Source organism: Acipenser ruthenus, chromosome 39 (genome assembly GCF_902713425.1).
Source record: "Acipenser ruthenus chromosome 39, fAciRut3.2 maternal haplotype, whole genome shotgun sequence".
NCBI lineage: Eukaryota > Metazoa > Chordata > Actinopteri > Acipenseriformes > Acipenseridae > Acipenser > Acipenser ruthenus.
In genome coordinates, this window is record NC_081227.1 from 5,973,729 (window position 1) to 5,999,428 (window position 25,700).

General features: G+C 40.5%; 2 protein-coding genes across 2 annotated transcripts; both read right to left on the reverse strand.

Moving 5' to 3' along the window:
• Positions 1–1,628: 1,628 nt before the first annotated feature.
• LOC117962252 (uncharacterized) lies at positions 1,629–5,761 on the reverse strand. The gene is made up of 2 exons (XM_034912627.2): positions 5,328–5,761; positions 1,629–4,346 (listed from the first exon to the last, which is right to left on the reverse strand). The coding sequence occupies exon 2, from the start codon at positions 4,332–4,334 to the stop codon at positions 3,702–3,704; it is 633 nt and encodes a 210-aa protein (XP_034768518.2). The 5' UTR covers positions 4,335–4,346; positions 5,328–5,761; the 3' UTR covers positions 1,629–3,701.
• A 129-nt stretch (positions 5,762–5,890) lies between these two features.
• Positions 5,891–12,165, reverse strand: LOC117966624 (thy-1 membrane glycoprotein-like). The gene is made up of 4 exons (XM_059009754.1): positions 12,086–12,165; positions 10,647–10,720; positions 9,740–10,066; positions 5,891–7,458 (listed from the first exon to the last, which is right to left on the reverse strand). The coding sequence occupies exons 2-4, from the start codon at positions 10,693–10,695 to the stop codon at positions 7,346–7,348; spliced, it is 489 nt and encodes a 162-aa protein (XP_058865737.1). The 5' UTR covers positions 10,696–10,720; positions 12,086–12,165; the 3' UTR covers positions 5,891–7,345.
• Positions 12,166–25,700: the final 13,535 nt, after the last annotated feature.

The window sequence follows — 25,700 nt, forward strand, 5'->3', positions numbered from 1 at the left end:
GAAAAGGCAAAAAACATCTTCTAGCTTGTGCCTTCTTCAGCAGACTATACAGTTCTAACCTGGTCTTCTCTCTTATTACTGCAGAGCCTGTGCCCTGTCCCTCAGTTCACAGGCGGGTCAGTTGAATATGATGATGATGATGATGATGATAAAGAGGAGGACAGCTCGGGGAGGGAGGATTCGGATGATGACGAGTCCAGTAGGGGATCGGACCCCGAGTTCAATGACGGCAACTAGACTGCCAGCTGGGCGAGGCTGGTAATCCAAGGCTGTACCATGAGTACTAGCCAGTACCACACATTGTGCCATTGGATCACTATTCATTCTTCTCCCATTGAGTTACTATTGCTGGTAATGCTGTGGTATGCTAACAGTTCTACTTGGGTTTCTTTGTAGTCCAATAATACTGCAAAATGGTGTTACAAGGTCTTACAATATGAATGGTATTTACTGTAACTGCAGTAAAAAAAACAGTAAGTGTGCCTTGTTTAGCAGCACTGATAACCATGACTCCAATCTAGGGAGACTCCTCAAGGACGTGAAATGCTCCAGTATCAGTCAGCTGTAGTTTATCCTGACAGGATACAGACCGGTCCATCAAACCCTTAGCAAACACAGAGAGACACTGTTTGAAGGAAGGGCTAAGGTAAAAGGCAAGTGCTCTTCAGACACAAATACAATCATTGTAAGAGTACAAAACTTTCAAGAAACACTTTATCAGCTCCTCCTTACTGTACGTTTCACTTACCCATGGAAATACCCTGTTACTACAGCAGTGCAATCACCTTCCATGGACTATCTGTGGGAAATAACGGCAGCTCTAGTTCCACTGCCTTTACTGGCATAGGCACTGAACACACACTTGGTAACACTATTAAAACAATGACCGGGATTCAAATCCATAAACTTGAGTGTATTGGTCTATTTGTATGTATGTCTGTTTCCTTATTGTTGTGCTATTACTGTGCTATTACTGTGTTATTATTGGGTTGCTATGGTGGAAAGACGCATAGTTGGAACAAAAGCCAGGAGGGACACTGGCCCTGTAGGACCAGACTTCTCCACCCCTGGACTAGAGAGAAAGCCTCCATACCTGCCATACAGTTTGAGGAGAACTAAACTTGTTCTTACAGTAGAAAGACGTGATGACATTTAACACCTGCAAACAATTACTGCACATGCAATGGCATTACCGCACATGCAATGGCATTACCGCACATGCAATGGCATTACCGCACATGCAATGGCATTACCGCACATGCAATGGCATTACTGCACATGCAATAACATTACTGCACATGCAATGACATTACTGCACATGCAATAGCAAATTAAATGACGCATCAGATTACAAACTGGAAGTACCGAGGGTTTGTGTAGAAACTTGAAAACAATGTAGTGCTGCAAGTTGGGACTGCCCAGTAAACCATCTATTATGCAAAGTAATCACAACCAGGGGGTGTTAGTGGAGTCATTTAGATAATCACATTATTAGAGTCCATTTGTTAACATGGCATTCCCGAACAGTTACAATACGATACAATCCCTGCACCTTTCAATACATAACATTCCTATACTGTGAATGTCATGTAAAGCTAACAATATGTTGACCAACTGCAGATTCAGACAGCGGCAACATCTACAGGAGTTCTGCAATAACAAAGGGCAGGGTTTGCTATACAAGACTGTAATCCAGTCTTCATCATACCAATCCCACCTCTCTACATGTTAATCACAAAGCTTTTCAATCAAATCTAAATTATTGTTTTCAGAAAGGAAGAACACACCCAGTTAACTTCCCCAAACCACATTAGTCATGTCAAATCCACAAAGCTGTTTATTTGAAGGATCTAAAAAGTAGTGGATCTAAAATCTGTTGCCCTCAAATTTCTAAACCTGTTTTTTTCACGGGCCTCACATTGTGTGTAGTAATGTTAATAACTGGATAAATAAACCACTCTGGGGGGGAAAACACAAGCTGGATTAACAGTTATAGAGCAGAGGTATTAAGGTCCAGTCTAGGCAATGCTCATTCAATAACAGATTCAATCTGGCATTCAGAAATCGTGCACTACACAGCTAAACTTTTAGTTGAAGTAAACTACGACCTCACTTCTGTAAGTGACACATTTCACAGAAGGATTTCAACCACCACATTTTGGAATAATTTGGAATACACAAAAACTACAGAGCAGAAAAAGTGTTTTGTTGCATTGCTACAATAAAACAAGTCTCGCATATATCCAATTTGAGTTTTGATTTATTTATTTTATTTTAATAAACTTATTTCAAGAACAATAGTGGTTATTTGAACTTTGGAGTCTTTGGTTAGAACACAGAAATGTATCATTTACCATTTCAAAGCACCCTAATCCAATCATGGTACAGTAGTTAATATTCTATAACAGTAATGCTTTCAACCTATAAATCAATAGGCATCGGCGTTTTAATCAATCATATTGAAAAGGCTAACAATAATTCAAAAAAGTTCCAGTAAAGAACACTTAAAAAGGAACAGCCAAGTAACTGGAAATGTAACCCTACAGAATGCGCATTCTACTAACCATGTTCCCAATACAGCACTCTACCTGAATTGAAATGTATTGCACTGAGTATTGAGTCAAACAGGCAGTCTTGTGAACAAGACGCATATGGAGGCAGTTTGCGGTCGTCTGCTGTCACACAGAGAGCATTACAGTTATGTGCTACTTCTCATTTCCAGTCATGATTACTCACACCTGTTTTTCTCCCAATTTGTGAACTGTGGTATTGCTTGGCATGTCGCAAAATACGGGGGCTCTGATCAGCATTTCCGATCCGTCCAAGCTGGTACTGTTTGTTAGAAATGCTGAAATGCTGTAAAAGCTTCTCTTTGAATTTCTCAGGAAGCTAATGATGCTTCTTTTGAAAATGGTTGCCTGTCAGTCACGTTGCTCTCTTATGTTGGTGATTTTAATACTCACATCTCTACTGTACTCGAATTTAAGACGCAGGCTATTTTTGAGAAGCAAAAAATGGTTTAAAAAGTGCGTCTTAAATTCGAAGCAATACGGTAATAACATTATGCACTTTGAAGTTATTTGTATAAATTCAGGCTTCTTAAAAGGAGTTTTAAATTGCAACGGCCAACCCTTTCCGCTGGGAACCAAACAGGAAATAGCAATTTGCTTAAATGGGAAATCCAAAATGTAATGGTTTCGGGAACAACACTTAGGTCACTTTCTGTAACTGCTGCTCATATCCATAGTGGTCTAGGCATTTCACTTCATCAGACTCTGTGCCAGGACCCTGCATATTACAGCTGATATGTATTGGTCTTTAAGATTACTTTCATTGTGATCAAATATAGGATTTTTCTTTTTAAACCTGCTTTTACATTATTAACTTTGAAAATGCTGTAGTGTCACCTGCTGGCTAAATATGTTAAATTGTTAACATCCAGAAGCAGTTGACATTACACCTAGGCTTGTCAAAAACCCTCCTGGAACGCTTACACACACCAGTGATTAATCAGTAAGGCCACATCCAAAGGCTACCTGGCATAACTGCTATAATGTCCAGGAGCTCAAGCACTACCCATGTGTCTCGGCTACTGTTCAGACCACAGTAATGTTTAAGCTCCACCTTCACTTCAATTCTAACACCTTCATAAGATGTCCCCAGTGCCTCTGAATGGCAGCCGATAGTTAGGGCACAGTCTCTCAGCTTCTTTTCTTGCAGACGTGCTTCACCATGAAGGGGCAGATCCTCTCAGCACACCCCCAGCACTTGTCGACGGAATGGCTCGCCCCTCCGTCCTCCCCACACACTTTGCAGTTGCCCTGGGTCCCCTTGTCTGCCCGTGCCTGGCTCTTGGCGTGCTGCTTAATCAGCATCTCCAGGTCGCTCTTGGTACCCGGGTCCGTGCAGTGGGCGATGCCCACCACGGTGAGCCTGCTGGGGTCCCAGACGCAGTCCTCCTCGAGACCCCCGGATGGGGGTTTCCACGCAGTGTCGTAGCCGTTCTGATGCCAGCTGGTCGCCAGGTTCCAGTTCTGCGCGTCAATCTTTTTGACCCTCCCCACCCTGACTCTCAGCAGCAGGACCACCCTGTCATTGGGGCTGCAGTTCCCAGGGTAGCCCATCGCCTTCTGGATGACCCGGCTGCAGTACACGCCCTGCCCCAGAGTGCCCCCCGCCGACGGCCTGAACCCTGAAGTGATGATGGCTCGGGCGCTGTCCTTGTGGGTCCCGTGGTACATAGTGTATCCATGGCCTCTCTCAGGCTGCTGCCCTGGTTTTAAGTGCTTCCGGCCATCAAGGTAGGTTTCCCAGCCACAGAACTGGATGGACATGTTGTCAAGCCTCTGGGAGAAGAAGACAAACTTAATCACACTGTTCCTAGGTTGTTTGTTACTACTTTTATAAAACGTCTAGTGAAAGGTGTCTCTGTCTTGTCAGTTTCAAATGCTTGCTATATTAAGTATTACACCATTGTATGGATTACATTTGTGTTAAAATATTTAATAATACAAATGCAATCCAATTTAAAGGAATTTAGAAAACATTAAAAAAAACTTTTTTTATTACAAAGTATTATTAAGATTTAAAAAAGGCAGTTTAAATTATAACATTATTACAATACCAGCCCATAAACTTCAGCAGTGATAGTCAAATCTGTTTCGTTTTCATTTCAATACTTCCTTAAAAACTAAAAGGTTCATTTTATTAAACACATTATGATTATTATACACGTGTTTTCCTGTAACTTTCAGCTATTTAGTACTACTGTAAAACAATTCACCAATAATACCATTATTATTATTATTAGTTTATTTACCAGGGTACTATGAACCCTTATAAAAGTTCAAAAGGGCATTTTAGCACTTAACATGCTTTTCCTATGTGTATACTTTGCATTTACCACCGTGGTTTGCCGTGTTTTTTTAAATATGCTTTACCCTATCTCTCTGTTCTTTATAATGCTTACCTGTGCTTTAATAATATTTCGCTGTGCTTTTACACTTTGATATGTTTTTACTGTGGGGACTGTTCTAAGCCTGTAACTCGACTTTTGCTCGAACTGGAGATGTCTTTATTGATCTCCATTTCAAACATGCTTTACTAATACTGTACTTTAAAAACTAAATATGATATGAAATTCGAATATAAAAAAAAATAATCAAATAAACAAAGTTAAGGAACTTGTAACTAATTTGGGAAACAAAACCATGGTAAATGTAACAATTACTATATATATATTTTTTAAAAGCTCGTTTGACTATTACTACATCATTTCATTGTTATTTGTTAAAACAGAAAACAAACTAACTAACTTTTCAGTTTACCTGTGCCTTCAGTTTGTCTCGTGTGCTGTCTTTTTGTTTTTCTTTCTTGTATGTGAAAGTTTCACTTTCGGTTTCATTTCTGCTCTGGATTCTGGCCCTTACGCTGAAGTGTTCCTATTGGTTTCTTTCTTATGAATAAGGAATACGTGAAAAAAATAAACCCAGAGATGCTGGATCATGTTGATGGGTCGCCTAAACCATTAAATACCACATCCATTTTGCTTTGAAAAAATCAAAACACAAGCTGTATCTATGTAATTTGATACATTCCATTTAGACTTGACTCTTGCTGTTAACAAAACGAGATACATTTATCACAGCGATAACAGGGAGATACCAATTAAAAATGCTCCGAAAAAATGTGAAAGCAGCACTTACTGGGTAAACTGGTGAAACTTGGTTGTTAAATACCCAGTCCATATTTTAAATGGCTTAACCATGGCATTAAAAACAATGTAGGTGCATCAATCCTAAACACTCAAAAACAATCATATTTGCTTGAAAACTGAAAGTCTATTTTCCTGTGCGTGAAGGACAAAAAAGAATAAGCAGATAAAAATATGTAAACATTTAAACGATCCCTTTATTAAAGAAGTTTCACAATATTATTCCATTTTAAGCTTTTACAAACACAATATAATCAGTATTAGCATTAGCAGTAGCAGTAGCAGTTTATTATTATTATTATTATTATTATTATTATTATTATTATTATTATTATTATTATTATTATTATTATTATTAGTGTTACTATTAATATTATTATTCGTAGTAGAAGTAGATGACTGAGTTACAAGAGGTGTGTAAGAAATAATGTTTTGTAAATACACAGAAATATACCTGAGCATTAAACCCCTTAAAGTAGCATTTATTCCGTGCAGCTTAAGCATATCGAGGTCTGTCAAGGAAAAGAGGGCGCTCTTTAAACAGAAGAAACGTTCTAGATAGGAGTGTAATAGAAAAACCTATTCCTGTCGGGAGGCCGCTGCTTTGAATGGCTGTGAATGCAGTCCGCTTGGTCACTGAAACCCTGACCTCTTACGCATCTGTTAGGCTAATGATTGGACACACTCTGCGACACACCTTTATGAAACTTGAGATCAGTATTGAATGCCTGTCCCGTTACACCCATAATTGCATGAAGATCACTGATGATGTACCACATTCGTGCTCTCCTAGTTATTATGAGATTCTTTTTAAATTGATTAGTGCCTTTCAGAAATGTCCTTAGTTCCTCTGTGTTAGCTCTATGTACCCTTCTGTAGCAGTACAGGGGTGTATGTAACAGGACTGCTAGACCTGCAGGTTCTGCCTAGCTTGTAAGGTGAATAAATGGTTCATATTCTAAGGTACTTGACATGTTCCAGCACAACCAAGGTGTTGGCCCGTGATACCTGCAACTAAATCTCAGTTTTTTGTTTTTTTTCAAAACCTCTTTGTAACAGAGTATAATAGGTTATGATTTTAATCCATCTAAGAGTCTTGCCTCAAGCGAAACATGCCCTTTAAGCTATTCACCTGAGATGTCTATTTTTCAAGTTAACATGGCTTGTGTGTCCTGTGCCTCACCTCACACTGTCTGCTCCTTCTAATGAAGCCACCTGTCTCTCGCCTTCCTCTCTTATTTCAGTGCTATTGTAAGTATTTTACAGATGTATCTGAAAGTGGAAGATATGAGTTTCTTTTCTTCAGCCTCATACTGAATTTTGCTCTGCTTATATATATATATATATATATATATATATATATATATATATATATATATATATATATATAATTGGTTAAAAAAATTAGTATTAGTACTAGTAGAAATATTAACTATTTTCCTTGACAGACTGGGACGTCAGCGTAGCCATTCCTTGACAATTGATTAATTAATTAACTGAAAAAAGAGACACAGAGAAAAAAAGGACCATGGACCCCACAGTGGAAATGCTCTCATGCATGTTCCCTTAGTTTGCTTGTTTGCTTCATGGCAGGTGTTTTCTTTTCTTTTAAAATGACTCCATGTTTGTTACTCAGATGGAAGCCGCGCCCCCACACTGCAGCAGCTGCAGGGAGAGGAGAGCGAACAGCAGCCAGGGCGAGCTGTGGAGGAGCAGGCTGTAAGCAGAGCACGCCGGCAGCTTTCCTGGAGACGAGAGGGAGAGAGACGAGATGGATAGGGAAGAGAGGGAGAGAGGAGAGAGGGAGAGAGGAGGGAGGGAGAGAGGGAGAGAGAGAGGGAGAGAGGAGAGTGGAGAGAGGAGAGACAGGAGAGAGAGAGAGGAAGAGAGATGAGATGGATAGGGAAGAGATGGAGAGAGGAGAGAGGAGAGAGGGAGAGAGAGAGAGGGGAGAGCGGAGAGAGGGAGAGAGGAGAGACAGGAGAGAGAGAGAGGAAGAGAGATGAGATGGATAGGGAAGAGACGGAGAGAGGAGAGAGTGAGAGAGGGAGAGACGAGAGCGGGAGAGAGAGAGAGGGAGAGACAAGATGGATAGGAAGAGACGGATAGAGGAGAGAGAGAGAGGGAGAGAGGGAGAGAGGACAGATGGAGAGAGGAGAGAGGCAGAGAGATGAGAGAGGAGAGGGGAGAGAGGACAGAGGAGAGAGGCAGAGAGATGAGAGAGGAGAGATGAGAGGAGAGAGAGGAGAGGGGAGAGGGGACAGAGGAGAGAGGAGAGGGAGAGGGGAGAGAGATGAGAGGGAGAGAGGGAGAGAGGCAGAGAGATGAGAGAGGAGGCAGGAGAGAGTGAGAAAGACATTTTTTCATTTTTTTTGTTTAGCTCCAGCAATATCATCATTGGCCCCTTTTTTTCTTATATTGAAGATCCAGTAACACTTTCCATGAAGAGTGTCTAATTACTGTGTATTTACATAGTAGTTACTTAGTAAATACATGTGCACTTACACATAATTACAATGTTATTATGCATCATTACAATGTACTTAATGTGTAAAACTTTTTGCACGATATAACCCTAATCCTAACCTTAACCTTATCCCTAACCCTAACTCGAACCCTAACCCTGACCCTGACCCTGTTCTGATACAATAGTGTTGTCACCCGTGACCCTAAAATTCCTTCTTTCTTTTGAATGGAAGGCTTGTGCTGCCGACAATCCTTTGATAGAACTAACTTCATTTCTTTGGGGTTCTTCACTGATGATAGAAATTATAATGAGGCGTGGGAACCCATTCAAATTATTAGTTTTAGAGATTACCTCATATATCCTGGGTTTAGAAACAGGGAAAAACCTGGTATGGCATATTATTAATCTTAAGGGGTAGCCTGACACTAGCCAGTATATTATTCATTTTAGAGATAGGCTGTCTAGAAAACCAGATGTTTTAGGTTTAATTAAGTCTTATGATTCACAAAGCACAGAAAAAAGTTATATATCAGGGCAAAACTGACGTTTATTCATCAGTTGGGTTTGGTAACACAGACTCCACTGGTCCATTCATTTGAAAATCTTCCTGTAAAGCTGACTGCTGGTGTTGTATTCAGAGCCTTTAGCTTGGTAAGCATAATCTTGAATTTGTATCTCCTATATTGAAACATAAGGCTATAAGGATAGGATTATCATATTTAGCTTTAGAGAGGCTGCTATATTGTACTTTAGGTTCGTTTTGGGTGGTTTTTGACTGACTAGAAGTAAGTGTTGTAACCGTATCGCTTTGTAGTTTTAATGCTGTTAGTTTGCGCAGACACAGCACTGCCCGGATTGTCTATGAGCTCGGAGTCGATGTAGATCTGTGATCACTCAGTCCACTTAATTGTTAATAAACCGAAGGAGTAAATATATACTCTGAATCATTCAACTTTGAAGAAACCGGGTCTGTGTGATTATTCTTGATTGAAGGTCTGGGTATATGAAAATCTGTAAGCCAGCACACGAACAAGCCACTACAGGAGATAAAACCACCTATTTGTCCTCCTGAGTCTCCCCTGATTCTACTGTCGTTCAAAAAGGTGAACACGTTAAGTACATTGTAACTATGCATAATAACATTGCAATTATGTGAAAGCACACATGCATTTACTGAGTAACTGCTATGTAAATACACAGTAATTAGAGACACTTAATGTAAAGTGTTACTGAAGATCCTTTGGCTCTTTCAAGGCTTTGAAATGCACTATGCAGGCATTCTGCTCCCTGGTACCTAATCACACGTTGTGTTGCAATTCAAAATCTCCACTGGTCTAGCTCCAATCAGACCATTTGACTTAACGCAACGGTACCAGGATGCAACCGTTATCTCTAGCAGAGCTGATTGAGTTCATTAGATTAACACTAGCTCTCAGGACCTCAACAGTCTCTTCCATATGGCATATTAAACAATATGCAACAATGCAACAAATTAGTGAACAAGAACAACGCCTGTTTCTTTAGAGTTCCAGTTAATACGTAACACGCGACAGCCTCACCATTTTCCACCAAGACGTTCAGGTTGTTGGTGTTCCTGTTGGTGTTCCTGGCTTTGCAGGTGAAGGTGGTGGACTCGTTCACTTGGAAGTTGGTCATCTCCATGCGGTAGCTGTTTGGGGGCATGTACTTCACGGAGGCGGCGAACTTGTTCTTGGGGTCGGACTGCGAGGTCATGTTTGTGATGATGACGGTTTCCCTGCCCATTTTGGAGAAGGAGAACTCGTAGTTGATGGGCGACACTGTTGGAACATCGTATGTGCAGTCCACCCTCAGCTTATTGTCCTCCGTCTTGCATGCAATGATCTGGCTGTAGATGGCAGGTAGCACTGAAACATGACAGAGGGAGAGTTCAGTGCTGTCCAATGCCTTATAAAAAGGTTATACTGTGCATTAACGAGCAATGGTAGACTTTTAAAAAGGCTTGCTATGCCTTTTGATGCAACACATTGTTGAAAAAAGAACAAAAAAAGTCATTTAGTCAGGACAATATGTTAATCTGTACAGCGGGCCCTGTCTCTTATGGTATTAGTGTCTTCTCTTTTTCTCACTATGGGCTCACTATGCCATTTTCCTTACCACCCAGTGTGCCCACAAGAAGCAGGGTCTACTGTACATATTAACTTTGAGCAAAGCTTTTTACTCCAGCGTAGCTCAACCCATATATCTCAACAATGGGTTGACAGAGAGCAACATATACGATAGGAGAACATGAGAGAGAGAGAGAGAGAGAGAGAGAGAGAGAGAGAGAGAGAGAGAGAGAGAGAGAGCGAGAGAGAGAGAGAGAGAGCGAGAGAGAGAGAGAGAGAGAGAGAGAGAGAGAGCACCCCCCACTGGGAGTCACTAATAACATTGCAGCTTAGAACAGAATAGGAAGCACGTCTCCATGCACAGTTTCATTGGACTCACCAGCTAGCAATGCAGCCAATGCGAGCAAAGAGTTCATCTTGCTGGGCATGTTCTGTGGCTTCTTCTGAGAGACGCTGCAATGAAGCACAAAGTTATCCAGAACCCAATGAACATGAAGACAAGCAGGACGACTGGGATGGGGAGTTGGGTTTTTTGTGGCTTAGTTAAAAGCCAAGTAATAAGACACTAGCGTGTTGCTTGAAACCGGACAACGTGTTGGACTGTTATCACGAATGAATGATAATGAGTCACTGTCACAAACAAAGACCCCCTTTACTATTCTATATATATCTGATGTACTGGTATGCCAAATGTCAGAAGTCTCTATATCTGTAGGAAATGTTTTACAACACACATCTGATTCAGCAAGCAGAATTCTTAGTATGCATGTACTTTCAAAAAACGAATTATACCAGATGGATCCTGTTTTTGTTATTTTATGTTTGGCCGGAAGAAAATGAAACCAGTGCCAAATTCTTTCACAAATGCATCTTAACTTACTCCAGATATCAAAAGACTTGCTGGAAACAAACAGATATATCTTAGACGGATAATCCAGCCAGAGCCGGTTCTCCACCACCCTCTTTCCTTAACTAAATATAACATTGCTGCATATGTGATACTGCCTCTGTCATGCTGTGCTAACCCCCTCCCTCCTCTACCAAACTCAGCACTGCAATATTACAAAACCTTTTGTCAGGGCTTTCTGCAGCAGCAAGGGCTCAGTCTACAGCATGTTCGGTGGGGTGGGGTGGGGTAGGATAAGGGTAGGATGGGGGAGGGGTGGGTGGGGTGATGTGAGGCGGGATGCTGCCAGTTATTTTCCAGATTTTTTTTTTTTTTTTGGAGTTATGTATTTCCTACAAAAAAAAGCTTTTTATAATCCTTTACTGGCCTGATCTCAAAGCCCCTGTGATTTCCGAAGAGGTTAAGGCTTTTCCTGACCGCAGTGTGGCTGCATCATCTGGGAAGCTTGTGGGTGGATGAGCATGTCGTAGAATGCAGAAGGCAGTACAGCAGCAGCAAACACATTCTTTTTCTATTGAAACTCATTCATTTAGTCGATAGCCCTCCCTGTTACCCCTGCCTTGCTTTTCTCTTGGGTCCCCATCATTCATTAAAGAGAAATGACTACAACAACCAAACAAAAACCATGCCAAATACGACCTTATAAAGGGTTTCGTTTCTCACTCCATCTTAATCTCAGGTTACCAGCTGAATCCCACATTGCAGTCACACATGCTACAGTGAAATCTGATCTCACTTAAATTTAAATTTAACAGGCATGTGATCTGAAGGTCCACCATCTATTGAATCACATTTTCCTGATACTCTATTTCCTTCCATTGATTCCCACTGTAACTGCGCTTCAAGCCCGCTCTCTTGAACGACACACATAGCAATATATTGTTGTATCACTTGCATGCTTCGTCTGTTACCTGTGCCTCTGCAAAGCTCCCCTCCCTGCACTCCTTACCTCTGCACTGCTGTATTTGTGGATCAGTGTGCTGCCTCCTTCTTGATCTGCAGTGCCAGTGTCTCAAATGAGCGCGAGGAGCTCTGTCTGGCAGTTTTTATTGCTGCAGCAGCAGTCGAGATGCTGGTTGAGGCACCGCCCCACCCCCACCCCCCCAACTGCAGTCCTAGCAGTAGCTCTACCTCTGCAGTGACCAGAAAATCTATAGCAGACAGGGCTGATCCAACGTGTTTATCACCAGCACAGGAACATGCACAGCTTACAGCAACATGCTAGGTTATACAGAGACTGGCATGCTATTCTGCTGTGCCGTGCTTTACTGTCATGTTTAAAAAGATGACGACTGTCTTTATTTAAATCAATTGCCGACATTTTGTGCATTTCCACTAATCACCAGTCCTCTGTTAATCAAATATTGAATAACTGCTGTGCCTGTTTTCTCCAGAATTTGCTCAGCCTTTATGATTAAGCAGCTGTGTATGGGTTTCATCGCCACACTTAGGGCGTAAACTTCTATTTGTGTCGTTATGCCCACAAGCACAAACGTTCTCCATCCCATAACCCCATATCACAGACCACCCGGTACAGGAAAGACCTCCACAATGTACCATCCCCATCCTGTGCAATTCCCAATGTAAAACCTGTCCATAAAGACCCCCTGTGCACTGAGGTCGCTGTAAGGTGGTTTCTTTAACAATGAGCATTGGATAACGTCGCTTTGCTGGCTGTACTCTCCTTGGTATTAGTTTCAGCGCATCCTAATTAGTAAGGAAACCGGATAACTCAAAATCAGACACAAGGCACTTTGGCTTGCTACTGTACAAGCACCAGCAACACAGTAATAAAACAAGTCTTTTAAAACCAGATAGGATGGAAGTACCCCTAGTCTCTACCAGGCACAGGCAGGCTTCCAGGCAAGTCAATAGAGTGTACAAATATGCAGCGATGGCCAAAAGTTTTGCATCTCCTAGGATTTTATGATTGAGACATCATTTAAAAAAAAAAAAAAACATAGAACATAGAACATAATTTAATTCATGTTAAAGCATTGTGGTATGTGAGTGAAACCATTATATTTTACATTACTCAGAAGTGCCCTCTAGTGGAAAAAACAGAAACAGACCAAATCTAGTGATGTCACAGAACATGATTCCGTTTCCTTCTGAAATTGGATGTGTTTCTTGTGGGGAATAACTGTTAGATTTGGAAATAACTGAAAAAAATTGTATTTCATTTGTGTACCACTGTGAATGCAGGCTAGCATACAGAGCATTTTTTTTCCCCCAGCACTTATATTTAGTCTTATATTGAAATATATGAGGAGTTGTAGTGGTTGTAGTTCAGATACAGTTTATAGTATATGTAGTTTTCCTTTAGTTTTTTTTTTAAAAATAAAGAATGCAAACATGCAGTGTAATTTTTTTTACAGAAAGTAAATCAAAACCTATTCTTATTTGTAGAGATATATGGCAGGCAGAAAGTTTCATGCAGAGGGGGTAGCAAAACCTTTCACTGAAGATATACCCTCATGTCCAGAGTCAGAGATAGATTCTGATGAGGATATAGAAGATAGAGAGTGGCTCTCTGGCTCCCCCAGTCACATTGACTCAGAAATGTCTGACCAAGATAGCAAACAGTACTGAGGAAGAAGAAAGCTGCGCAGAGATTGTTATAATTTTTCCATTAAAGTTGAATTAAAAAAAATATGTTTCTGTGCCTCGAAGGGATATGCTATTATAGAGTCGCATGTGTATTATAGCCAGCTGCTCTCTCTGGTGGAGAAAGCTGAGCATTTAAAAATATATATGCCATTACAATACGTTTTCTTCAAGATGGTACAGAATGTGTGTGTGTGGGGGGGGGGGGGGGGGGGGGGGGTCAGGGTCAGGGTTGCAGTTAGGGTTAGTGTTAGGGTTAATATTGGGGTGGGGGTGAGGTTAGGGTTAACATAGCGATTACGTTAGCATTGTGTAGCAAAGCAATCTATTTTTCAGTGTCATCCTGGAATTCTTCTCATTGAATTTATTAAGCTTATTTCCCATCAGAGAATAAGACCCATGCGACCCTGACAGCTAGTGCATCTGTTCCCCGTGCTGGTTCAGTAAACACTACTTCAATATAATCTGTGACATTTAGTGTAAATTCTTCTCCAGCAATTTCAGAGTTCGGTTGTTTAATCGTTTCCTTGCACCAACCAGACAGTTACACCTCCATCTGGGTTTTATTACAGCCGAGTCTGAAGGGCATATCATTTCTCAAATCCAACTTGTATTTGAAAAGACGATCAAAGGGGATTGCAGACAGATTTGCAAGATGCGTCCTATCTAGCAGATTGTGGTGTTACATGACGGTTGTAGGTGGGAACACGCTACGAACACTGCTGAGTACCGTACGTGTCTGGAAGCTCCTTGTGTTGCAGCTGGAAGAGACTCCTGCAGACAGAGCATAGCATTTTGAATTGTTCTCATTGTGGCTACACAAAAGAAATATCACTGACCACAAGGCATAATGAGACTTCATCACTCTCCAAAAGCGTCATTGTCAAATGTTTGCGCTCAGTATGCAAATCCATGGAAAGAGCGTGGAGTGATGGGATCTCAGAGCTATGCAATGAAGTGAATTGGCAATGGCTTTGTTATGTGAAAACACCCGCAATTTAAAGTGTAAATTTCAATTTTACCACAAGGGGCCGCTGTTGCATTGCAGATTAGAAAGGCGCTAAGGCTAAAGTTAAAAATTATTCTTTATTACTTTTCAACATTACTACTACCAAGACTACTACTACTACTAAATAATAATCATTATAACCATTGTTATAACTACGACTACTACTACTACTACTACTACTACTACTACTACTACTACTACTACTACTACTACTACTAATAATAATAATAATAATAATAATAATAATAATAAGTATCTACCTAAAACCCTGTGCACCTCTTTATTGATCTGCGACATTCAACTGCAAAACTGATCAATCAATATCAATATACTTGTGTTCTGAGTAAAGAAGCCTTAGGATTGACAATGGAACACAGGCATGGAGCTTCAGGAGTGAGATCACAATGCAACATGGAAAAGCTGTGCCTCTTGATACTCTTAAAACACATTGATGTTAGCGTGGTGTTCACACATGATTCGATGAGACCCCAGTGAATCTGATTCGAGAGAGACCAGGACATGAACCAGACGCGCAATGCATACAAGTCTGTTCAGGAAAAAACAAACATCAAGTGAACCAGCGTTAAACAGGGCTGTGTTTTCATCCTCTGAATGTGGGACGTGGGGCGGGTGGTGGGGTAGAAATCACTGTTTAAAGTTTTTAACTAGTGACTCGAAGTGAAAATCAATGCTGTGTTTTAAAAGGCTGGGAGAGTTTTCAACAATTGATTTGCCTACAGTGGATGTGAGTGCCCTGTCTGACTCCACAAGGCGTAGCTCAAGGTATTTCAGATAGCAGACACTTCTGCAGGTACAGGGAAGGAGCTAGACTATAATCAGAGGTTCATTCTCAAGTTCGCAGGTTTATGTAAAACAGCAATGTTTTAATGTTGTGAAGGATGTCCCTCTGTCCTTTCAAGATGACAGTGATGATGATGATTAATGAATAATAACGACGAGGGGCAGGTTCAGAGGTCCGCAATCAACTGACCGAACTGCAATTTGCATCTTAAACGTGATGCCTTTACATGTTTTTACATCGGAATTAACATAAATACATTTTATTTGCGTGCCGTAAGAAATGAGGTTGATGAGGGAGCTTTCGTCTGTGAATATGAGATGAAAAACTAACTCGGTCATCTATTTCATTAAAATTAAAGAGCAGAGAGAGACGGGGCCGTGCGCACAATATGCCTGTGAGACAAAAACATCTTTTGAATCTGTGTAAACCAGCAGCAGCTGAAGTACAGAAGAGGCTGAACTGAACAGATATTTCAACACTGGATGAGAAAGTCCTGTGTGTCCTTTGAAGAAAAAACAAACACAAAAAACACAGCAGTCCTACGCTGCTGTCATTTCTTCATGGCCATGCCTAGTCAATGTTTGTTTATGAAATGGTTCCACACGAAGGGAGCTTGGAAACAGTGTGGTGATCAGCAGGGCTGTTGTGTTGTGCAATCGACAGGTGCTGAGGCAGGAGAGCTCGGGTTGGCTGCCCCATGGCCAGGGCGAACATCAGTGGGAAGGAGAATTATGGGGCACAGTGGGGTGCAGGATGGGTGATGGGGTGCGACTAGCTTGTATTCATGTCCGTTGGGTGGGTGCTTCATGACCATGTGCGTGTGTGTGTGTGTTGGGGAGGGGTTGTTTCTATTACTGTTGTAACCCACAGCTGATTGGCCATGTCCCGGCAACTGGGACAAGATGAAATGAAGACAAACTGAAAGCAGGTTCAAAGCCAGGTAAAGGAAGACTGAGGGCAACATTATAATAACTCAGAATGTATTTTATTTATTTAATCAGGCGATTTACCCACTGAGACCGAGGCAAGGGAGCACCAAGTCTTTAAAAACCTTGAACATAACCCAATACCAATGAAGAAGCCTGCAGTTCCTAAGGGAAAACCAGCCTAATTCAATGTACAGATGACAATGATACTGGAGCTGCAGAACGCAGTCACAGTGATTGCAAACAACAATTGAGCAAACAGCATGAGACACGCAAACTGAAAAGACACTGAAGGTACTCTAGCTGTGACAGTATTAAGCACAGCTCCTGTTTAAAGCAGTCCTCGTTATGCAAACCGCGATCATTTCTTCCCGTCGGAGGGGATCTATCTGGTATAGTGGGGAGAGGGGCCTGGAAGGTAGTAAAGGGAGTGCTGTCGTCTCCTAAAGATGTCTGGAAAGTTCATTCAGTGCCATCGTTCATCGTAATTCATTTAAAAAAAAATCTCCGAAATGTATAATTATGCAAAACTATGCTCGTAATAATATTACCCTTGTGGGAGGTGATTGGGCGCTGATGAGCATCTTCCTGAGTGCAGTGAGTGATGAGGCAGGGTGATGTGGTGGAATATGAATCACATCCCCCTCTCTCCTCTCTCAGACACCTCCAGTCTTGTCACTGCACACCGGGGGGATTGTACAAGCCAGGCTGGAGTGTTGAACACCCTGCCAGGCAGAGCACTCAGCTGCAGGCTCCAGGGTTTCTGAATATGCCTTGCTGAACAACCAGGGGCTGCAAAAATAAAACACTGGGCTGCAAACTCATGTCATTTTATTTAAGAAAAGCGCCCGGTACAAACTTTTTCACTGCAGATGCCTGCATATCTGCTGCTTGGTTTTTTTTAAAAACATTTTTAAATCTATTATTTATTCTTTCTTGCTTTTTTATTTAGAAAGCCTGGTCTTTAACAGTTGAAATAAAATGCTTTTTTTTTTTTACTCTTAAGGGGTTTTTACTGTTCTTAAAAAAAAATATATTTTTTAAAAAGTCAGTTATAAAAGCTTTTCTGTCATTTTACTCACAGGGCCCAGGGTGTATTTTGTGTGATATCTACCACACTGCCTGAAAGATCAATCTCTTTGCAATTTCAGAGCTAGGCCACTGGAGGGGGCTAGGGCCCTTCTTTAAAGCTGTGGGAGTTTGTAGTTTGTTTTCCAAAAAAGGTCTTTAACACTCTTCTGGAAAGCACGATTGAAGATAGAATGATTTGATTTTTCCATAAAATTTCGATTTTTTTTTTTTATTGACTAATACTGATAATAATATTATTTTTTTGCTAGTTGGTGCGGGCCTCCTGTGAACGGATGGACAGTGCTTTTTAATTGATCTCCTGGGTGTGTGTGTGTGTGTGTGTGTGTGTGTGTGTGTGTGTGTGTGTGTGTGTGTGTGTATCTGTGTGTGTGTGTGTGTGTGTATGAGTGTGTGTGTGTATGTGTGTGTGTGTGTGTGTGGGTGTGTATGAGTGTGTGTGTGTGTGTGTGTGTGTGTATCTGTGTGTGTGTGTGTGTGTGTATGAGTGTGTGTGTGTATGTGTGTGTGTGTGTGTGTGGGTGTGTATGAGTGTGTGTGTGTGTGTGTGTGTCTGTGTGTCTGTGTGTGTATGTGTGTGTTTGTGTGTGTCAGTGTGTGTGTGTGTGTATGAGTGTGTGTGGGTAGGGATTTGTGGTTAGGGGGCCCTGTTTTTGACAGACTATTCCCAAAGATTGCTCTATAATTATATCTATAAAAAGTCTACTGCATCTCTATGAGGAAGAAATAAATGCTACCAGAATTAACCGCTCTGGCCTCGTGGGAGAATGATGATGCAGAAAGGCAGGTGTTGGGTTGGGTTTGGTAACATCAGTCTTCCTTTTTAAGGGGAAAATTAAGCGATTCCCCATTCTCTCTCTCTCTCTCTCTCTCTCTCTCTCTCTCTCTCTCTCTCTGGACACCCCTGGTATAAAGTGTCCCTTTAATATTGAGTTACAGGGTGTCAGTATTTAGATCGCTCACTGTTAAGATCATTACGATCAGGGCCAGTGTGTTAGCACACTGTTGTTGAAGCTGAAGTCTTGCTGGATAATGTTGCGCACGGCTCTGCTTTGATACCTGGCCAGCTGTAGGAAGGCTGGTGATTCAGGGGCAGTGGGGGGGCTGATGTGGAAAGGAGATCACACAGGAAAAAAAAACAAAGCAAACAGCTAGAAATGGAGCGGTATGCAATTGAGCCTGAAGAGCAAACACTATTCATCTATGAGGAAGCATTGATGGGATGGTACACTTTCTTTAGAGCGTTTATGTACTGAAGTCAACATACATCTTGATGTTCCTGTAACTGTTGTAGACAGCAGTACAGAACACTTTCATGAAAATCAAATGCTACTTTATTCATCAAAACAGCATGTAAATCCACCACAAGCTTACCCGTCAAAATGTGTGCAAGGCGGAGGTACACAGCAACATGGGTTTTAACCCCCAACCCCCACACAATATATCCATGGTCTTAGTGATCATTTAGAGATTGATCTGAACAAAAGTTGCTAAAGCAACAAATGCTTTGTAGCCAGGACAATGAAAATGTGCTCACATGTTAGTTATTGACCGTGTCGCAGGACTCATCTGGTCTAACAGAAATCAGTTCATAAAAATAACCTTTGTTTAAAAAAAAAATAAAATCTGGATCCAGAAATGCTCATGTTTATAGACTGATTGTGTTTGGAACGGATTGTCGCTATGAATCAAGCTTGATTTATGTTCCTTTCGTGGAAGCGTGGCAAGATTACACGAGAGCAAATAGACTGTTAAAACTGCAGCGTCCCACAATCAATTACATTTTTCAATTCTGCACTAAAATATAATTCACTGGCTTCTGTTTGCACAATAACTTCCATAGTTTAGCCTTCCGGGCAATCTGCTTCACTTTGAGACATGAATTACATTCCTATTAAAAAAGTTGACTGCAGCATACCATGGCAGAAGGAATGCATAGTGTACTGAAGCACAGGTAACCACGGTCAGGCATGGTACAGCTCTGAGTGGCGATGGTAAAACATGGTGGATACATCGTATAGGATTGGAATCTGGAAGTTAAATATTATAAGAAATTAGTTTCGGTTATTTTTTGAGCAGCAGTGAGCTGTATTAAAAATATCCTGAGAGACCATATACATTCGGAGCAAATAAAATATATAAGTATTCTTTATCACAAACTTTATTTAAAGTACGTCGCCTGAAGGACGTGGCACTTCAGTACTTCGGTAGGACATGCACAAACATCTTCCCTATCTACTGAAAAAAACAAAGCTTTTTACCAACCATGAAATTAACTAAGTGTGACAGAAAGACATCTCATTTCAGCAGAGGTGGGATCCAGACTAATGTTCTGTGAGGTACTGGCTAATTCATATCCAGCAAGAAGTCCATAATCCATGTTAAGTAGAGTAGTCGATAATTCATATTTATACAGTATCTCTCACTTGTATTCAGCAGAGTGCTCATGCCTTATATTCAGGAGAGCTGCTCATAAATCACATTCATTTCTGGTTTTCAATTATTTGCCTTCAAGGAGAAATGTGCATGGGCCACGAATTTGGAGCCTAGGAATGTGTAAAAAAACAATACCGTACCAATACTGTACCAGTACTGGCAACTTCAAAATATAACTGAAGTGAGCTTCAATCACCGACGAACGTATCAGAAATGTGTCTACTTGATGTGATGCTGTGGTCTGCTAAAGAGTCTGCGAGCATTTCTTCAAAGTAATACCCTGCTGTTGTAATGGGATCTCCATTGGATCGTTCAAGCTTTTCTGTAAGACCGGTTTAATCGCCATGCTAAATGTACTGTTTTACCAGACATGTAGAATGGTTTCAATAATGCATTTGCTATAGTTTAACATGGTTTGCCATGTTTTAATATGCTTTACAGAAACACTTTCTATATTAGATGTTTAACTATGTTGTAATTATTTTGTAATAACAAAGTTATTATATATATATATATATATATATATATATATATATATATATATATATATATATTGTTATATAGTTACAGTGCAACGTAGTGCTTAACTACAAAACATAACAATAGTGGCAATTGCCAGCGTAATTCCACTGCATTTAAACATGTGGTTGTGTAAAGGCTTTGTAACCACATGTGCAATTACAGTGTGATTATTGTTAAGTCAGAGAATCCTAAGTGTAGCATGCTTTACCAGCCCTAATATTTTAACACATTCTGTAACTCTGAAGTTTTTGAGTTAGAGAGTTATTGAAATGTACTGAGAGAAATATCAAACAGATTTGATCAATACTTTTCATTGAGTGTAGAGGGGGGTGGGAGGTAGCAGGGAAAGGAGGAGGCAGGAATTGCAGTGCTGTGAATGAGAAGAGGGAAGCACAGGGGGCTGGACTGCATGGGAAGTTCTGAATGCCACAGCCCACTTTTAGCTGCTTTTTCTGTATTCATGCCTGATAAAAGCTGCAAGCCTTCCACATTCGCCGGTACATTGCCGGGGAGTGCATACACAGTTCAACAGAACTGACACTGAAGTTTTTTTCTACATTCAACACAGCATACTGATTGCTTTTGTGCATTGTAACATACTTTACATTTTAAAATGAATCAATGTCACTTCTATTTATTTCACTGCAACATTAAAGCATGCATACTGTTGAATGTTCTGTCCCACGGTTTGGGGAATTTTCTGTGTTGGTGGGAGAGTGTTCCCTGATATTGTTTAAAAAACTACATTTGGAAACACTTTACAGTAAGTCCCTTTAACTACCCTGTAACTACACTGTAATAGCATCGTACTGACACGTTTGCTCATGTAGTTACAGTGTAACTGCATGGTTAATTACAAAATGATAGATGTTGGCAGTTGCTAGGGTCTTATGTATTTATTCAATGTAATTACATTATAACGACATTGTAATTAAGGCATAGTTACCAGACACATATTTTGCAGTGTAATGTTAGAATTAATATTAGGGGTGTCGATTGATTAAATATTTCTCTTTATCGGTCGCTCACACGCCATGATTAATCAATTAAAAGGTACGATTTAAAATTAATTTTTAAATTTAAATACATGTATTTTGATATTTTAAATGCATTTGATTCCTGTTTTTTTGAATGCCTCTGAGGACAAACCTGCTCATTTCGATATAATTACTACCTCTGATTTTGACTCTCCCAAACAGACTCATTCCATCCTAGAAGATATAGCTGCCTGTGTTCTGCTCTGTGTGTACGTGTGTGTATGTGTGTGTGCCCTTCCCCTCTCTCTGCCCACGCTGTGGATAGACTTCACTAAACTGGAATCTGAGTACAGAGTAAAGCAAGTCGCCACCCTTACCTCAAACACTTCTCATCTCAATAAAATATAAATACGGCATGCGGGGAGTGATTACGAGCCCTCAGCTGAAACAGGAGCACTGATGAGGTGACACAACAGTGAGGAATCAGTAGAACTGTATGTCTGCTTCTCTTTCCTTTTGAAGTAAGAGCCATTGGTGTGAGCCCTGCAGTCTACTGCAGCACAGGGTATGGAGTTGTGTTTCCTCGCTTTTATATCATTTATTGGTAGGGCCGCTATGCCACAAAGTTAAACCCATGCTAGATACAGCGCTATTCGTTATTTGTTAAGATATCTTTCGGGGTGTTGTAGTGGCTAAAGATAGTGGGATATGTCTCATAGGATATGTCTTACAGCGCAAGTGCACCGTATGCCACCACCAGTACCCTGACCAAAGAAAAGCAGTTGAAATGGTCGTACAATCACATGTTGACAAACCAGTTGTACACAACGGTATACACCAATACCTACTGGCAATACTGCAGAAAGAACACAAGCTTTTATTAAATAGCCTTTCCTTTTTTTAGTCATAAATATCATACGACAAAACAGCCATTTTTAAAAAAGTTTAATAGCACTTTCTTCGTTTTTTGTGATTTATAATAAGTTAATTATTACTTGTCTATTTAGCAGATTAGACATGGTGACTCACAGAGACTAGGGAGTGTGAACTATGCATCAGCTGCAGAGTGACTTACAACAACGTCTCACCCGAAAGACAGAGCACAAGGAGGTTAAGTGACTTGCTCAGGGTGACAGACCGAGTGAGCTGGGATTTGGACCTCCTGGTTACAACCCCTTTTCTTTAACCACTGGCCCACACACATTGCGTGTAGGGTTTTGCTCATCGTATACATGTTTTTGCTTCACGCTCTTCTCGTCCAAACACAAGATGACAACTCCAGTAACAGTAAGAGTTACCTTGCACACAACTAAATGAAATCATAGTGTCACACTCAGTGACCTTGCGAGTGATCCCACAAATTATTAAAATGAATCCTAATATATGTATTGACAGACTGTTAAGTACTATCGAAATGGTTTTCATGCATGTAAAAATCAGACTGTGTTAATTTGTTGTAGATGTTAGTGGGTAATTAATCTTATTACTTACTTAAGATTATTAGAAACGGTTATTCAAGTCTCTGACTAAGATATAATAAAATATCTGCTATCAAATACATCAAAGAAATACTCCGATGGTATTTTTCAAACTTTTATTTCATCTAAGAGTTCAGCTTTAGAGATCAAAATAATAATAACAACAGCAACTACAAAAAAACTTAACACAACGGTTTAATTTCATGGTGCATTCGTTATGTATTCAATAAATCAATTACTTGGAAAAGTGAATTCATGTTCAATCCCTGGAAATTAAAACTGTACAGCAAGCGGGTACATTGCAGTGTTTGAACAGCTACTTGATTGGGATCCAAGACTAGGTTATATGGTTTTCAAAGCTTGAATGCATTCCTTTGATACGCAGTAAATGAAGCCTGCAAGCTGCAAAAGAAGAAAATATCATTTTGTTCATTCATACGCTCGGTCATGTCAGGGCTAAATCTTGCTTGCATGTCATCATTTCTCACTTTGTAAGTACATAGTTCTTTTTCTCAGTGCTATTTCTGTGATATTACTTTTGACCGATTTAAACGAGCTAAAGTTTAAGAAACACAAGTTTGTTTTTCTTAAAGAGCCAGTAGCTTAACATCTCATTTCAATTGAGAGGCTCTGGGTTAAGTTTCCATCTCATTCAAACCAGTTGACAATGTAACCTTTCCGATGTGGTCGCCCTGCCTACTGTACATATATATATATATGAGCTAATATATATATATATATATATATATATAAACAGAGGGAGTTTGTGGGGCTGGCACAGCTGAACGCTTACATAGCCATATGATTTTAATGGAATCAGAAAGGCTGTTAGTCCCAGCACTTAAAATTCTCCAGATGCTGAGAGCCAGGTCAAGGAAGACTTACAGGAAATTATACTATTCAAGAAATATTCAATATGGGAGAAGCAGAACCCACAACTACTCAGCATGACTACAAACAGCAATAAATACATAAATACAGCAATTAAAATGGCTTTTGCCATTTCTTATCTGTAAGCTTGTTCTCATCAGTGAAGTCTCACAGGGAGACAGAGAGAGTTAAGGCCAGGCATGTATTCTGTGTTTTCTATTCTGTCTGGCAGTACTGCTTATTTATACATGAGTTCAACTGGCCTCATAAAAACTTAAACCCATTTCTTGTCTTTGTGCATGTGCGTCTTTAAGCATTTTGTTAAGAGTTGGTCCTGCAGACGTCCTTAGCTTGTAAGCTTCAGAAATAAGCATGTTTATTCCTACTGATCAGCATAGGCTATGAAATATCTAGGACAGAAAACTATAGACCAGAATGCAACAGAATGCAGCTCAGACACATTTTTATTTTTGTTCTTTAGGCAGCGTTTTTCTTTTCTCATGGCACAGAGAAAATGACAGCGACCCCGACCCGGTCACAGAAAAAAAGACGCAATGAGAATAACTCCAGTAAGCCCAGAGTCAGTTCTGTAATGCATGGAAATGTCATGCCAGGGGATCGTATATATTCATCACTGCACAGCGTTGTTGCTTTCCTGAAAACAGCCCTGAAATAGACACAGGAGCCTGCAATCTGCTTAGCAGGCAGAACGCTGTCCCCACCAGGTCCCTTTTAGGAAGACGCTGCACCCGTATCACAGAATCAATACCAGGCAGCCTGTCCACTCTGGGGATCATGTAACACTGCATAGTGGTCAACTCCTGTCTGTCTGTCACAGCAGACTAGGCATCACTATATGGGCACTGTATTCAGAATCTCATACTTTTAAAAAGTTTTCAAGTCTGTTTTTGATGAATGAAATAAAATGTAGTATTCATTCTAGAACCCAACTAAAGAAACATTCAGTGAATAAAACACCAGTTATGCAGTATTTTGAAGTGCATACAATGATTGCAGTTTGAGTTGTTTCTAGCTAGTACTATACTGTACAAATAATGTTAGGGTTCCTATCTCAAACCTGTAATTCTCAATGTTTAAGGTCAAAGGCATTACAGTGCAGTGTCTGCAATAACGTATCAGCCATTCTCAGTACAGGCATGCACCTCTTCTGTAAGTGGTTTCAATTCAAGAAGGATCGCATTGGCCGGGTGTGTGATGTCAACGACCTTTCCATTATTGCTTTCCTCAGGAAAATAAGATCCAAATCCGTTTAGCATCACTTAGAAACAGAGCATGACAATCCTTTCCATTAGTCACATTGATTTTTCCTTTCGTTCATAGTTTTACTCAGATCCGCACTCACGTACACGCATGCACACATGCACACCCCCCCACACACATGCACGCACACACAATCCCCACCCACACACACACGCACGCAGCCCCCCCCCCCCCCCCCATGCACACTCACACACTATAATACAGCACCCTTGTAAGGTCATTGTGAATGTAATGTAATAAGCATTACAGCATACCAAAAAAAAAAAAAAAAGATCATGTATTTATTCAGTAAATTCTTTCACATGGAAAACACATTGTGATGAATCGTCTCATTTGGGAGGATGTCCCGGGGGGCAGCATCCCAGCAGCAGCAGCAGCAGCAGTTACTATTTCAACACATTTGAGCTGCAGCGTTAACTTAAAATCATTTACTGTAAGGTATTGAGTAAGAGGCTGGTTACAGTGACTGTGGTGTGATGGGACCCCTTAATAGTGAATACAAAAAAAAAACAATTGCTGATGCATTTTA

Coding starts and splice junctions, on each gene's coding strand:
- LOC117962252 (XM_034912627.2), bottom strand. CDS start 4,334: ATGTCCATCCAGTTCTGTGGCTGGGAAACCTACCTTGATGGCCGGAAG.
- LOC117966624 (XM_059009754.1), bottom strand. CDS start 10,695: ATGCCCAGCAAGATGAACTCTTTGCTCGCATTGGCTGCATTGCTAGCT. Junction 10,067..10,646: donor ATTGGCTGCATTGCTAGCTG/GTGAGTCCAATG, acceptor GTCATGTTTCAG/TGCTACCTGCCATCTACAGC. Junction 7,459..9,739: donor GAACGTCTTGGTGGAAAATG/GTGAGGCTGTCG, acceptor TCTCGTCTCCAG/GAAAGCTGCCGGCGTGCTCT.